A 15,001-nucleotide genomic window follows, 5' to 3' on the forward strand; every position below is an offset into this window, starting at 1 on the left:
CACGAAATATATAAAACGTGATGCTATCTATAAATAAAGGTGATGCCATGGAGGAAAGTGAAAAGAGAATTGCCAAGATCTTTTCGGTCTACACGACCCTTTACTTTATATATATATATATTTATATAATTATATATATATATATATATATATATATATATATATATATATATATATATATATGGTATATATATATATATATATGAAGATAAAAGGCCCATGGTTGCAACGTTGAAAAAAAAAAGTGTTTTACGGGCCTTTTATCTTCACATTGTACTGTTGTATTACAATAAAAGACATTCATATATATATATATATATATATATATATATATATATATATATACATAATTATGTGTGTTTTCCTGTTTAACTTCCGAACAACTTTTTTAGACGTAGTAAATTCTTAACGGTTACCAAAATAGACTGAGTCACTCGGCGCCTCCCTCTTGAGAGAAAAGTTTCCAGTTCACTGGAAAGGAAATCGTCTCCTTCTTTGCCATAACTAGGATGGAAATGATCACTGGTCTCTCACGCGGTTTCTGGAGGGTGTTTTTTTTTTTTTTAAACGGATGGTGATAAATAACTTAATCCCATCTTAATCTATGCTGACGTTTGAAAGGTGGTCAGGAAGTGCTTTATTATTTGGTGCATTTGAATGATCGAACTGACTTGGATTATATTCAACATCTGAGATTTGATATTTGGCGATAAGCAAGAAGTACAATTAGGTTGCGGTCAGTGAGAAACAGGAAAGGAATTATCTTTGACGAGCTTCTTGGCGCGCGCTACGCGCACTGGAACCCAGGACTGCTGTCTCCCCTACCCTCCCGATCCCCAACCTATCCCACCTTCACCTTGGGTGGACAAACAGGTTTTTAGGAGGAGGGTGGATGCCTCCCCTACCCTCTCGTTCCCCCCTACCTCTCCTGCTCCCCCATCCTGGGAAGGACAAATTGGTTAGCAGGGGATGAGTGGCTGTGTCATGTCTCCCTCTCCTGGGTGGCAGTAAGTCACCCAGGAGAGAACAAACAAGATCAGATTCTCTCGGATTTTATGTTAAAGAAGATGTAAATTGAGAAATATTTCACGACAAGAACCAAGGCCTGTAGCTCCTCCACTGTTGCACATTTATTCCTGGTATATATTTGTTACATTTCCCGGAGAAAATGCTCCAGGATGCTTGATGCCTCGATCTCCTTTCTGCAACATTACACTGCTGTTATTTAGTATCTTCAGCTGGTGGCGGGTAACAAAGTCACTGGAGAAAAAGTAACAGAAAAGTTACAATTTTGGCATAGGAGAAAAGTCAGGGGATAAAATAATACTGGGGGTGATAATTACAGTCTTCTGTTTATGTTTTTACGGTAATCCCCAACGAGCTTGTACTAAACATGCTGCAAAAGTGGATACATGCTGGGTTAAAACCGTTGTTGATCACTATCTAGGAAAGATTAATGTGACTTCTTTTTTTTCCTGTGTGACTTTTTCTCTGGATTTCTTCTATCCCAAATTATTTCTTGGAATTAGTTACCTTAGGAACAGGCTTTAAACTGGTGAATTTCTTGAGCGAAGTTAATGTCTCGTGTCATCGAGTAGACCAGACGCATTTTCCACGCATTTTGAAAAGATCAGTGGGCCAATGCCATGACGTAATAGTTCTCACAGAATTCCTGTAGTATTCACTCATACCAGGAAAATGCTGTTTTGTAGAACTGCTGTATACTCTCAACTTTTGCGTGCAGATGCAACTAATCCTCGACCTTTGTTGTCCTAAAGTCATTCTTGAGATATTGATTGTCAATCTGGCTTCTGCCAAATGTTAAAAGAGTAGCAGTCTTTTCACATACTCATCTAAGTGTCATTATAGGTGACAGTGACATGAATGTAAGCAACTACGCTTTCCTTTTAATTCCATCAGTCTTTTGTGTTTCTTTCTTTTCTTCACTTCATCAGCGTTTATTACCTGTATATCCTTGTAGTAGTTATTGTTGTTGGCCTCTGTATAGATCATTGACTTTTGTTGCTCCAGAACCGTCTTCTTTATTCCAGCACTTGCTAATGTCATGTCATATTTTGTTTTAATAGGAACATTGCTCATGTTCTGGAGCAAACTGTGAAATTCCATTAATTGCACTAAGAAGCCCCTCTGATGCTCCATGGTCTTTAAAATGACCTTGTAGGTACTATAGTCGTTTGGGAGAAGAAGATGGGAGCAAACACATTATCCTCTCTGACTTATCCTTAAAAAGAAAAAATGTTCCAAACGCATACACGCCATTAGACGCTCATATGTCTTGATTTCAAAGCAGGCCTGGGCATCCATCCACCTTTCATAGGCAGTGCACCCTTTCTTTGCTATTTCCTTTGGGCAAAAAAAAAAAAAAAAACTTGACCTCTTCAGTTAGTAATTATTTAGCCCTTCTATGGTAATTTATTAAAAACATCAAGGGCTCACCCCATTCACTCCGTTAAAAAAAGATGGATGCCTGTGTATCATCTGCTACTTAGTCATTCACTATGACTTTCTCAGTTATACACCAACGTATTTAAGCTTATACTCCTGCAGTATTAGATCTTCCTAGGTCCCTATTTGTTACATATAACTTTTGTCTTTATCTGAGATCACAAATCTCATCTCATCACAAAATTTGCCAATAATATTCAGCGAATGTTGCATTTGAAGATGCGTTCATGCTTGAGTCAAGATATATCAGAATAAAGGATAATTGTAGTTCCCCTGGGCAACTTGGCACTTAACATTAACATTGATAAGTCGTATACAGAGCACCTCTTCCCTTGGAGAAAGTACGGAAACCTTCAGGCCTGCTAGATAATCCTTAATCCACGCCAACAGCTTACAATTTTACGCCCATTTTAATTAATTCATACCGGGTTATTTGTCTGTCAGCTTTGTCAAAGACATTTAAAAGTCCTAAGAATGCACAATATCTGACAGAGTTAATAGCAAGAAATGTTATGCAGAGGACTGTGCTACTTCATTTTCTTCAGAATGCAGAATAACTTGCAGAGTTAATAGTAAGAAATGTCTTGCAGAAGGCTGTGCTACTCAATTTTTCTTCAGAAAGCAGAATGTCTCGCATGTTACCGATCGTGAAGTGATAAGCAGAAGGCTGTACTTAATTTTTCATGATTTACCGAACGTGAAGTGATAATAATGATTATAGTTAGTTATTTTATGTTAACTATAATATGGCTGTGTACTGACTGTAGAAATGTAATTAGAAGGTCTACAACGAACATTTTATCTGTACTACTACAATTTATATATTATTTGTCGGGACGTCCTTCTCATCGTGCATAACGATATATTATATATAGAGAGACAGATACTGTGTACCCAATCAAAACTTTTTCATTATAGTCTACCTAGCGTCGTGCTATGTAACAAGGCGTGATCCGACCTCCAGCTGACTCGGGACGCGTGGAAGATTTTCCCCTCACGTATCAGTTGTGAATATTATATTCCTAACTTCTTAAACGTAAATTAAAACGTGCTAAAATCTACGATCAAATAGAGCCTTGTTTCACCAACGAAAATTAAAATAAATACGTTTTTACCTTTTCATTCAAGTAAATAAATCATAAATATCCTATCCTAAAATTCCTGTATCTTTAACTCAACGCGAAACGCGTTTTATCAGACCTTTTCAGGCTCCTCCAATGGGCTTTCCTACCCCAGCAACAACAACGAAGTAGTTTGTAGGCTTACTGCCCGAGTAGGCAAAAAACGGTCATAAATTCCACTGGCATAATAATATAAGCACAGCTACATCCAACATTCCCTTTCGGCCCTCACCCCCTTGCCGAAGGCCCCTTTTGCCTTTCCCAAGGTAGTATATAGAATAACTTTGGCCTTTCCTGTACTTGCAGGGCGAAGAAAAAGGCCAGTTTTGAGTAGCAAGATGCTGCTCTTTGGAAGCTTGGAACCATAACGATATTACTTTATTGCCTTTGTTAGTCTGAACATGTGTAGAGTTTATAGTTTGAGGGGAGGTGTGAGGTCAAAAGCAGTGTATGGTTGTAGTGATTCTTACTGGATTACACTGGAATTATATATATATATATATATATATATATATATATACTATATATATATATATATATATATATATATATATATATATTTATAGTTCCTCTCACGGGATAAGGGGAGGGGGACTGCATTTCTAGATAAGTCTGAATCCATTAACAAAATGAATGGGATCTTTATAAAGACGTAGAATCATTATTTACAAAGTACGTTCCCCGTTTAGAGAAGCTGTTACTATTATTCTTGAATAAGCTCTCTCCTAATCCTGATTCTCTCTCTCTCTCTCCTCTCTCTCTCTCTCTCTCTCTCTCGTCTCTCTATCTATATATATATATATATATATATATATATATATATATATATATATATATATTGATGTGATAATTATAGACGAATTATATACTATACAATCTTACCATTTTTTTTGTTTTTTTTATGAATCTCGTCATGTTGAGATGTTAACAATATCTGCCCGGAGGGGGTGTCCTGACGTCCTGGCGTAGACAAATTTTGATTGAGACCATCTCTTGTTGATGTGACTATCTGTTATGATATGCTCGCTCGCTCGTTCTGTTGATGTCAAGCACTTGCAGGTTGTGTTAGAGCAAAAATACTTAAATCATTTATACGTCCGCGGGGAGCTTTCCCAATTCAGAGTTCTTCGCATTTTATTGATCTGAACGCGTAGTTACACAAGTTTATGTTCCTTCGAGGAATTCTCTCTCTCTCTCTCTTTCTCTCTCAGACTCCGGATGTGAGAGATTAGGCAGGTAATGGCCTCATGTCCTCTTCTTTCACTCGGCGGCTATGTAGAGGGTTTTTTTTTTTTTGGGGGGGGGGGGGGGGGGGGGTGGGTGGGGGTGGGGGAGGGGAGGGGGAGCAGTTGGGGGGGGGGGTGGGGGGGGGGATAGGTTGGGGTTATGGGATAGCTGCGGTGTGTGTGGAAAAGGGCTTAAGTCGTCGGAAAAGGAAGCTAACCTGCTACTATAAAGAAAGACCTTCTAAGGGTGAGGCGGACATCTGCCAGCTTACAAGGTGATCTCATGATCGCTTCGACGTTTGAATTTTTTGTTATTCGATTTTTAATTTTCTGTAAAAGAAAACCCTTGAAGTCGCTATTTGTCTGTCTGTATGTCCGTCCGCACTTTTTGTTCCCGCCCTTAAATCTTCAAGACTACTGAGGCTAGAGGGCTGCAAATTGGTATGGTGATCATCCACATTCCAATCATCAAATACACGCAATTGCAGCCCTCTAGTCTCAGTAGTTTTTATTTGGTTTAAGGTTGAAGTTTACCATGATCGCCTGTCTGGCACTACTTTAGGCACCAACAACACTGGCCACCACTGGGTCGTGGCCTAAAGATTCATATAGTAGGTATTATACGTTGAACAAAAAATTAGATTTTTTAGTCATTTCCATTGAAGCAAAAGCATTTTTACTTGTTTTTATTTCTTTATATATAGTTAATATGTGTATCATGAACATGATACTGATTTAGTCGTTATTTTGAAACTGAGCAGTTGAAAAAGAGAGAACTTTTTAACATGAAAACCTTCAGCCGAAAATTAAGTTTTTCATGTTAAAAATAGTCATTGAGTCTGGTAAAAAAGATATGCTAATTATATTGCATATTGCAAACTAACAAATTACCTTTTTATCGATATTTAGTATGCTCATATGAATGCCAGCTATTGCAAAGGAACACGGAAAGAAAAAATGCAAAAGGTATCATGATTTTGCAACTGGGCATTGGTGCCATCAGTATATTTCAAGCGGTGCACTGTATGCATTGCTGAAATTTATTTATTTATTTATTTTATTATTATTTTTTTTTGCAGCGCCCTTTCGGCCCCTAGCTGCAACCTCTTTCATTCCTTCAGGATTAATGAATTCCCTTCATATACTCTCTCTTCCATCTTACTTTCCACCTTCTTGTAACAATCGTTTCAACTGTATTTTCAGCGCCGAATGACCTCTTAGGTCCCGACGCTTGGGCTCTGGCCAAAATTGCATTTTCCGATTCCAGTGAATTTTGCAACACGATTATACTAACTCCTACAGCATGGCTATGTGCCTGTTTCATAGGAGATTGTGTTTTAAGTTGAAACGAAGATGCAATACATTATATACTACCCGAATACTCTTCTCCTTGCATTTTAATACATTTTTATCTATTTGTTGATTTATTTATTTATTTATTTATTTTATTTATTTTTTTTTGATAAGTGGGATCCCTTCCTTCTGTATTTCCCTTTACCTCTTCCTGGTGAACACCATATTCTTTGGAAGCTTGAATTTCAAGTCAAAGACCCCTTTGGTGGGCTTGTTCCATATGAGTAGGTTTCATCTTCTGAATGATATAATAATAATAATTCAAGGAAAACTCATAATTCCATGAGTCAATAAAATGGGAAAGTATATCCACAGTAGTATGCCTGTTTGATTTTGTTATTTAAATTATATGAAGCAGAAAGCTTTCGATGACCTGCACGGTCTTCCTTGTCAATCTGACTATAATTACTAAAAGTGGCTGCATAAAAACTTTGTTTTTTTACTTATTTGTAAACATAAGTCAGAAACAAAGTTTTTATGTAGCCACTTTTTGTAATTATAGTTAGATTGACAAGGAGGACCGTGCAGGTCATCGAAAGCTTTCTGCTTTATATATTTTAAATAAAATCCAACGGCTATATTACAGTGGATTTACTTAATAATGATAATGGACTCCGTCGTAAGGTTATGTTTTCTCTTATTTTACGTCTTAAAACATTCCAGTCAATGGAACGAATGAAGAAAAGTAAATAAATGGATCCACCTGACTTCGACTTTCATTGGTGTCAGGGGCGAGTGTGTGGTGTCGCCTCCATGCCGCCCCCAAGGTCTTCAGTATTCTTTAGACCTAGGTCTCCATCCTCCTCCTCCCAGTAAGGGGGTGTAGTGCCGTCAGTGCACCTCACGCGGTGCACTGCAGACATTACATAAGGTTCTTTGCAGTGTCCCTTCGACCCCTAGCTGCGACCCCTTTCATTCCTTTTACTGTAACTTTCTTCCATCTAACTTTCCACCCTCTCTTAAAATTAATTTATAGTGCAACTGCGAGGTTGTCTTCCTGTTACACCTTTCAAACCTTTTTTCTGGCAGTTTCCGTCTCGGCGTTAAGTGACCTCATAGGACCCAGTGCTTGGCCTTTGGCCTAAATTCTATATTCTATTACTCGATTCTATTCAGTCCTACTTCTTGTGTCAGCCGGTTTGTAGACTCTTAGTAGGCGTCGCATGCATGAAAAATAACACTTTGAAGTAATGTCCGTCATAGGAAACTCGGTATTTCGTAATGAATGTCGTGTGAATGGAATGTAGTTATTTTTAACGGTTGCTGTTAATTATGATAACCGTGAGTCTTATTTAGAAATTACATATATGCATATACATGTGCGAATGTATAATATATATATATATATATATATATATATATATATATATATATATATAAATATATATATATATATATATATATATATATATATATATATATATACATATATGAATAACTTGATCACGAAGTATATAAAACGTGATGCTATGTATAAATAAAAGGTTTGGGGTTTTTTTTTTTGCCACGAAGGAAAAAAAATGAAAAGGCGAGTTAGCCGAGTACTTTCGGTCCTATTCGGACCCTCAGTAAAGGGTCCGAATAGGACCGAAAGTACTCTGCTAACTCGCTTTTTCATTTTTTTCTTTCGTGGCAAAAAACCTTTATATATATATATATATATATATATATATAATATATATATATATATATATATATATATATATATATATATTTGCGATTTCTTACTCTTGTAGCAGTCAGAGCCCTGAATTCCGTTTGGTAAATAAGTAATTGTGTTGTCTAAACCCAGAAATTAGCATCATCCCAGAACAGATTCGTATATGTGTGTGTGTGTGTGTGTGAGAATAACTTGATCACGAAATATATGAAACGAGATGGTATCTTTAAATAAAGGTAATGCCTTGGAGAAAAATTTTTTCATTTTCTTCCGTGGCACCTTTATATAGTACAGACATATAATAGATATATATATATATTATATAATATATAATATCTATATAATATATATATATATATAGATATATATATATAATATATATATATTATATTATATATATATATAGTATATATATATATATATATATATAATGCTTGTGTTTGTGTCAGAAAAGATCACCACGGCACGAGATTTAAATGATTCTCGTCTTCTCCTCCACTAAAAGCAATTCAGCCTTTATTTGAGGTAAAGTGAAACGACCGACGATGATTGCGATTTCTCCGACAGCGACCCTCACCTTTTCTCAGACCTTCGCAGATTTTATGACACCGCACCTGCACAAAGCCAGTGACATTAAATACATTGTGGTATCCAGAGTAGAACGAAAATAAGTCTCCTTGGAGAGAGAGAGAGAGAGAGAGAGAGAGAGAGAGAGAGAGAGAGAGAGAGATCTTGACCCCTGTTTTTAGGGGGTTAGTGCCGTCAGGAACTGACAAATCTTTCAGTCATGCCGTGCAGTGATACAGATTATAACAGACACATATCTGTAGTCTCACTCTTGAATACAATTACCCTCGTAGGGGGTTAAGTGCCGTCAGTGCACCTCGTACGGTGCAACTGTAGGCATTATTAAGTTCCTCTGCAGCGTGCCTTTGGCCCCCTAGCTGCGACTCGTTTCGTTCCTTTTACTTTACCTACTTTCATATACTCTTCCATCTTACTTTCCACTCTTTCCTAACGATTAGTTCAATTGCGAGGTTTTCATCATGTTACACCTTTCAAACTTTAATCTTTAAGTTTCTGTTCCAGTGCTGAACGACCTTTGGCCTAAATTCTATATTCAGTTCTGTCCCTGTTTCTTTGTGTAATCTTGTCTTTGGATTGACTAAGTAGACCCGAAGTGGAAAGTGTTATACACGAGTTAGGTGGGATGGTGAGTTTGGTGGCTCGACGAGTGTTAAGAAAGGCGGCGAGTTGATATTTTAGTCGAAGCAGTGAAAGTGGGAAAAGGCCGGTATTATGGTTGACCGGTTTCAGGAAAGATGAGAAAAACCTCTTGGTAAACAAGACTGGGCAAGAAGTGAGCGCCTCAGTGGCGTGATCGGGATGGTCTTGCCCTGCCACCTCGGTGGCCGCGACTTGGATTCTCGGGCATTCCATTGAGGAGTGAGAGATGTGTATTTCAGGTGATATAAGTTCACTCTCGACGTGGTTCGGAAGTCACGTAAAGCCGTTGGTCCCGTTGCTGAATAACCACTGGTTCCGTGCAGCGTAAAAACACCATACAAACAAACAATATGAAGGAAGCAAAGGCCCTTTTGATAGAATCAAGTGCTCAACATAGTGGTAATTAAGGGTGATACCTAATTGTTAACAGGTGGGGGACTTAAGGGTGAAGTAGCATTAGCTGGAGCTAGGATTAAGTTGAATCTTTGAAGCAGTTACTATTCAGTGTAGGTTCCCTATCCCTTGAGTGGAAGGTGAAAACAGGCGAATCAAGCAGTGGATAGGCTGAAAGAAATTTGGAAATCAGATAGACTGAAATTGTATTCAATGAAAATGGATATAGAATTTACAACAAAAGCCAAGCACTGGGACCTGTGAGGTTATTCAGCGTTGCAACGGAAATTGACTAAAAGGTTTTGAAGTTGTAACAGGAGGACAACCTCGCAGTTGCAGCTAGGGGCCAAAGGCACGCTGCAGAGGACCTTAAGTAATGCCTACAGTTGCACTGTATAAGGTGTACTGACGGCACTTAACCCCTTATGAGGGAAATTGTATTCAAGAGTGAGACTACAGATAAGTCTGTTATGATCTGTATCAATGTACGGCATGACTGAAAGATAGTCAGTTCCTATAGATAAGCTTTCAGAAGAAAAGTTAAGATTATCTTAGTTTAACCAGACCACTGAGCTGATCAATAGCTCTCCTAGGGTTGGCCCGAAGGATTAGATATTTTCTGCGTGGCTAGGAACCAGTTGGTTACCTAGCAACGGGACCTACAGCTTTTTGTAGGATTCAAACCACAGTATATCGAGAGATGAATTTCTAATCACCAGAAATACATTCCTCTGGTTCCATTGAGCACTAGAGGAACTAGCTTTCAGAAAAGGCTCCTCAGTGGCGTGATCGATACGGCCTTGGGGCATTCCACTGAGGGGTTAGAGATGTTCATTTCTGGTGATAGAAGTTCACTCTCGACGTGGTTCGGAAGTCACGTAAAGCCGTCGGTCCCGTTGCTGAATAACCACTGGTTCCGTGCAACGTAAAAACACCATACAAACAAACAAGCTAGCTTTCAGAAGACTATTAGCAATCTAATGGAAGGATAACATCTATTATAGTTAGACCAAAATCGAGAGACGGGGGAGCTAATGTATGTTAATACAGTGGTGTCAAATATACAAAGTTCATGGTATAAGAATTATGTTGAACTTGGATTTTGAAAGCACTCTTCTGCAGTATTTTAAAAGCACGCTTTTACAGATTTCTATTCATTTTTATTACCAGATTAAAAAAACTGATATTCGTCTTAAACGTGGCATGGTTTATGAAGACCTTTGCCAAATGTACTATGCGAGAATTAGAAGTAGGGTATTTGAAGATTTGTAGCAGATAAAGCTCAGAAGTTTTCGCAAAAGCCCTTCATATTGCACGGTGTAGATAACAAGATACTATGGTTATTACGTTTTGCATGGTTGTTATCGATATTATATTGTTATTAGTACGTGATGATGCCATTTGAGTTGTTTATTTTTTGCGAACACGTTAGCATCAGTTTGCCAAGAAGAAACCTAGAAACCTTTTTTTAAGATATACATTTCCTGCAGAATTTTGGTATTGATCTCTCCCTGATTTTCTCACTTTTTCTTGAATAATCGATGCTTTGTAGTCTGTTGATTTATTTGCATTATTTTGTTAGGTTCCTGGACGCCGAAATTTAGTAAGTCCTGGATTTAATCAGTATTGATTCGTTGCATATGTCGTGGTGCATAATATGCATGGAGGTTTTTAACATTTCCTGAGCAGGAGCAAGTTCCGTTTCCAGACTTTTGGAACCACACGAAGACCCTAACATTTATTGGAAGGAAAGGGAGAAGTTATTGAGGGAGGGGGGAAAGGGGGAAAGAGTAGGAGAAACGGACTGAAATAAGTGTGAGGAAGAGGAAGTGGCGATGCCTCAACCGCATCGCCTTGCAGGATTCTGCTTTGGCGGAAAAAAAATGGGGGTGGGGGGATATATCCAGTCATGTTCAGACGCCGCCTCCAAATGATCAGTTCTGAAAATTTAATGATTTCGTCTGGAATGCTGAGAGACCATTTCCTTTCTCAGGTTGGAATGAGCAGGAATTCTCTCTCTCTCTCTCTCTCTCTCAATAAGCTGTAGGTCCCGTTGCTAGGTAACCAATGGGTTCCTAGTCGCGTAAAACATATCTAATCCTTCGGGTCAGCCCTAGGAGAGCTGTTAATCAGCTCAGTGGTCTGGTAAAACCAAGATACACTTAATTTTTAACTCTCTCTCTCTCTCTCTCTCTCTCTCTCTCTCTCTCTCTCTCTCTCTCTCTCTCTCTCTGGCAAGGTACTGACAGTAACTCGCAATTTGTATACATCTCGAAAGTACCGTGACCATGTCCCGTGTGCGTTCAATCAGTCTCTCCACACCGTCATTAAAGTTCAGTAACCGCCGCCAACATTGCATTACTAATCGATCAGGTTTTGTGGGAGCGGAGCGAAGGTATTGTTCAGTGGAAGAATGCTCCGTTTCCTAGCTCTCTGTTACGTCGATACAACACGTGCGGTTGGATGTATAATGCTTTTTGCGTTTGCGTGTGAACGCTCTCACGTTTGAGTCTGTTCTGTTTACTCGCGTTGGTCCAGTATTGGCAACTTCGTGGGGGTTTGCAGGTGTAGGTATATGCGTTGTGGCATTTCCATGGTTTTATTGGTTTTCGAAATGTTGCGTGTATTCTTACACACATTGTGGTGTTGATTGTGTTGATACATATTTTGCTAGCGAGTGACATGTGTAGGTATGCTTATTTTAATGTGTGTCTGTGTTACTACACACATGTGTGGGATTGCCCACGTGTTCAGTTGGGGTTGTTGACTAAAGGCAACTGGTGGTTTTCTAGGTTTCATATCTACAAAAGGAAGTCGATACCAACCCGTTTTATTGGTGTTGTGGGCGTCTTTGATGAGAGTTGACTATTGGAGATACAGTACTGTAGTAGATTCACATAAACCGTGCATGTGATGTCTAGGCCCGTCCCTTTCGACGCTCCTGATTGGCTGTTGATAAGCCAATCACAGGGCTGGAAACTCTCAGTCCCTCTCGAGAGGGACTGAGAGACGTATCCCTCAGGAGAGCTGGGATATACATCCTGCCTTTGTGAACTCTCTCCAGAGACTGAGAGTTTCCAGCCCTGTGACTGGCATATCAACAGCCAATCAGGAGCGTCGTAAGGGACAGGCCAGACATCAAATGCAGGGTTGATGTGAATCTACTATTGGGGAAAGCAATTACCCCAATGATAAGCCTCGGGAGATGGTCCATATTGAATATAAAATTTGGGACAAAGGCCAAGCACTGGGACGTACGAGGTCATTCAGCGCTGAGTCGGAAATCGACAGTAGAAGGTTGGAAAGGTGTAATAGGAGGAAAACCTCGCAGTTGCATTATGAATCAATTGTTAGGAGAGGGTGGAAAGTAAGATAGAAGAAAGAGAATATGAATGGAGGTACAGTAAAAGGAACGAAAAGGGTTACAGCTAAGGACAGAAGGCACGCTGCACAGAACCTTAATTAATGCCTGCAGTGCACCGCATGAGGTGCACTATTGCTGCAGTAAACTGTTTTACAAACCGAATTCCTTTCGTTTTCTGCAGCGGGAATAAAGAGTCATCTATCGCTAGTTATTTTATGTAATTGTGTTGCAAGTTCGTACTATTTGTTGTTATCGTAGCAGCAGCAGAGGCCAATAATTCCAAACGAGACAGTAAAGAAGACCCTTTCTTAGATAGTGTGCAAGGTGTCGTCGTTTTTTTAATTTTAAGGTTCATTTCTACCTTTTATTTTCCTGGGAGCCTTTCATCATTGGCACTGTGTGGTTCATGCCTTTAAAAAAAAAAATCTCTGCAGTTGTGTGCAACCGGAATTTTTGTGCACAAGTTTAAATGATCACTAGTATGAATAATAAAATTCCTTTGGAAAGGATCCACATAATTTCCTGTTATGACTTTTGTGAGGGTCATTTTATTTCCACGAATTAAACATTTATCATTTTGCCTTTTATTTTGATGTATTTGTAATAACATTTTGCCTCTTCTTTTGATGTGGTTGTGATAACATTTTGCTTCTTCTTTTAAGATGTTTATAATAACATTTTGCCTTTTCTTTTGATGTTTGTGATAACATTTTGCTGTTCTTTTGATGTGTTTGTGATTAACATTTTGCCTCTTCTGTTGATGTGTTTGGATTAACATTTTACTTTTGATGTTTTTAATAACATTTTCCTTCATCTTTTGATGTGTTTATTTTAACATTTTTCGTCTTTTGATGTGTTTGTGATAACATTTTACTTCTTTTGATGTGTTTATGATAACATTTTACTTCTTTTGATGTTTGTATTAACATTTTGCCTCTTCATTTGATGTGTTTATGATAACATTTTACTTCTTCGTGTGTTTGTGATAACATTTTGCCTCTTCTTTTGAGATGTTTGCAGTAACATTTTGCCTCTTCTTTTGATGTGTTTGCAATAACATTTTCTTCCTCTCGCCCCTTTGCAGTGATCCTCGCAGTGGTGGGCGCCCCGTGAATCGCCACCCGACCGACGCCGCTTCTCGTCTCCTGAATTTAGCCGCCCTGCTTCATCACATCAAGAGCTTTTATCAGGTCAGTTCATAGTGGTTCATATGTCGTGTCTACCCTACTCTCCCGATCCCCTAACCCACCACGCCCCCCACCCGGGGCGGACAAAACGGTTTGCATTTGGTGGGTGGATGTGTCATGTCTCCCCTAGCATCTTGATCCTCTTTCTACTCTGCCTCCACCCGGCGGTGAATTCCCGAGATGTGTACTATAGTAGATTCACATCAACCGTGCATTTGATGTCTAGGCTAGTCCCTTACGACGCTCCTGATTGGCTGTTGATAAGCCAATCGCAGGGCTAGAAACTCTTAGGCTCTCGAGAGTTCACATGGGTAGATCTATGTTTCCACCTCTCCTGAGGTATACATCTTTCAGGATAGGTGGAACATACGTCCTGCTTATGTGAACCCTCGAGAGAGACTGAGTTTCCAGCCCCGTGATTGGCTTATCAACAGCCAATCAGGAGCGTCGTAAGGGACTGGCCTAGACATCAAATGCACGGTTGATGCAAATCTACTATAGTATTACAGACCCCTGTTTTCTCTCTCTCTCTCTCTCTCTCTCTCTCTCTCTCTCTCTCTCTCTGCCCCTAGGTGAGGTGAGGTTAGAAATTATATAACTTTTCGTGAAATTTGGGCGTGGGAAACATAATGAGATCATTTTCAAGAACATTCTATGGATGGTTTTTAAGATATGGCAACCTGCTTTTTTCAGGGAAGGTCCCATTACTAGGTTACAGTTCGGTTACATGCCGCCCGGCGCGAACAAAAAAGATCCACTCTTGTTTTATTATTTTTACTCAACGGTCATTCTAGCATCGCTATTGATTAGTATTTCCTTGATTTACTTAGTTTGTTCTTGTGGCTCAATGAGTGATTGATGACCTTTTTGCGTCGTGAGATTTTAGTTGCGTTTTCATTTTGGTGTCTGTAGTCGCAACTTAAGGTCCTTTGCAGCTTGCCTTCGGCCCCTTGTTGCAACCCCTTTCGTTCCTTTTACTGTAACTCCTTTCATGTTCTCTCTCT

The 15,001-nt window shown here is 39.0% G+C and overlaps 1 protein-coding gene across 1 annotated transcript in view; it reads left to right on the forward strand.

The window, feature by feature from the left end:
• The window catches only part of LOC135209423 (protein Daple-like), a 65,251-nt gene extending 51,225 nt beyond the window's left edge, over positions 1-14,026 (forward strand). The window contains exon 3 of the mRNA XM_064242104.1: positions 13,895-14,026. Coding sequence (XP_064098174.1) covers positions 13,895-14,012 — 118 coding nt within the window. The 3' untranslated portion in view covers positions 14,013-14,026. The remainder of the gene's footprint in view (positions 1-13,894) is intronic.
• The last annotated feature ends 975 nt before the right edge of the window (positions 14,027-15,001 follow it).

Source organism: Macrobrachium nipponense, chromosome 38 (assembly GCF_015104395.2).
Source record: "Macrobrachium nipponense isolate FS-2020 chromosome 38, ASM1510439v2, whole genome shotgun sequence".
Taxonomy (NCBI): Eukaryota; Metazoa; Arthropoda; class Malacostraca; order Decapoda; family Palaemonidae; genus Macrobrachium; species Macrobrachium nipponense.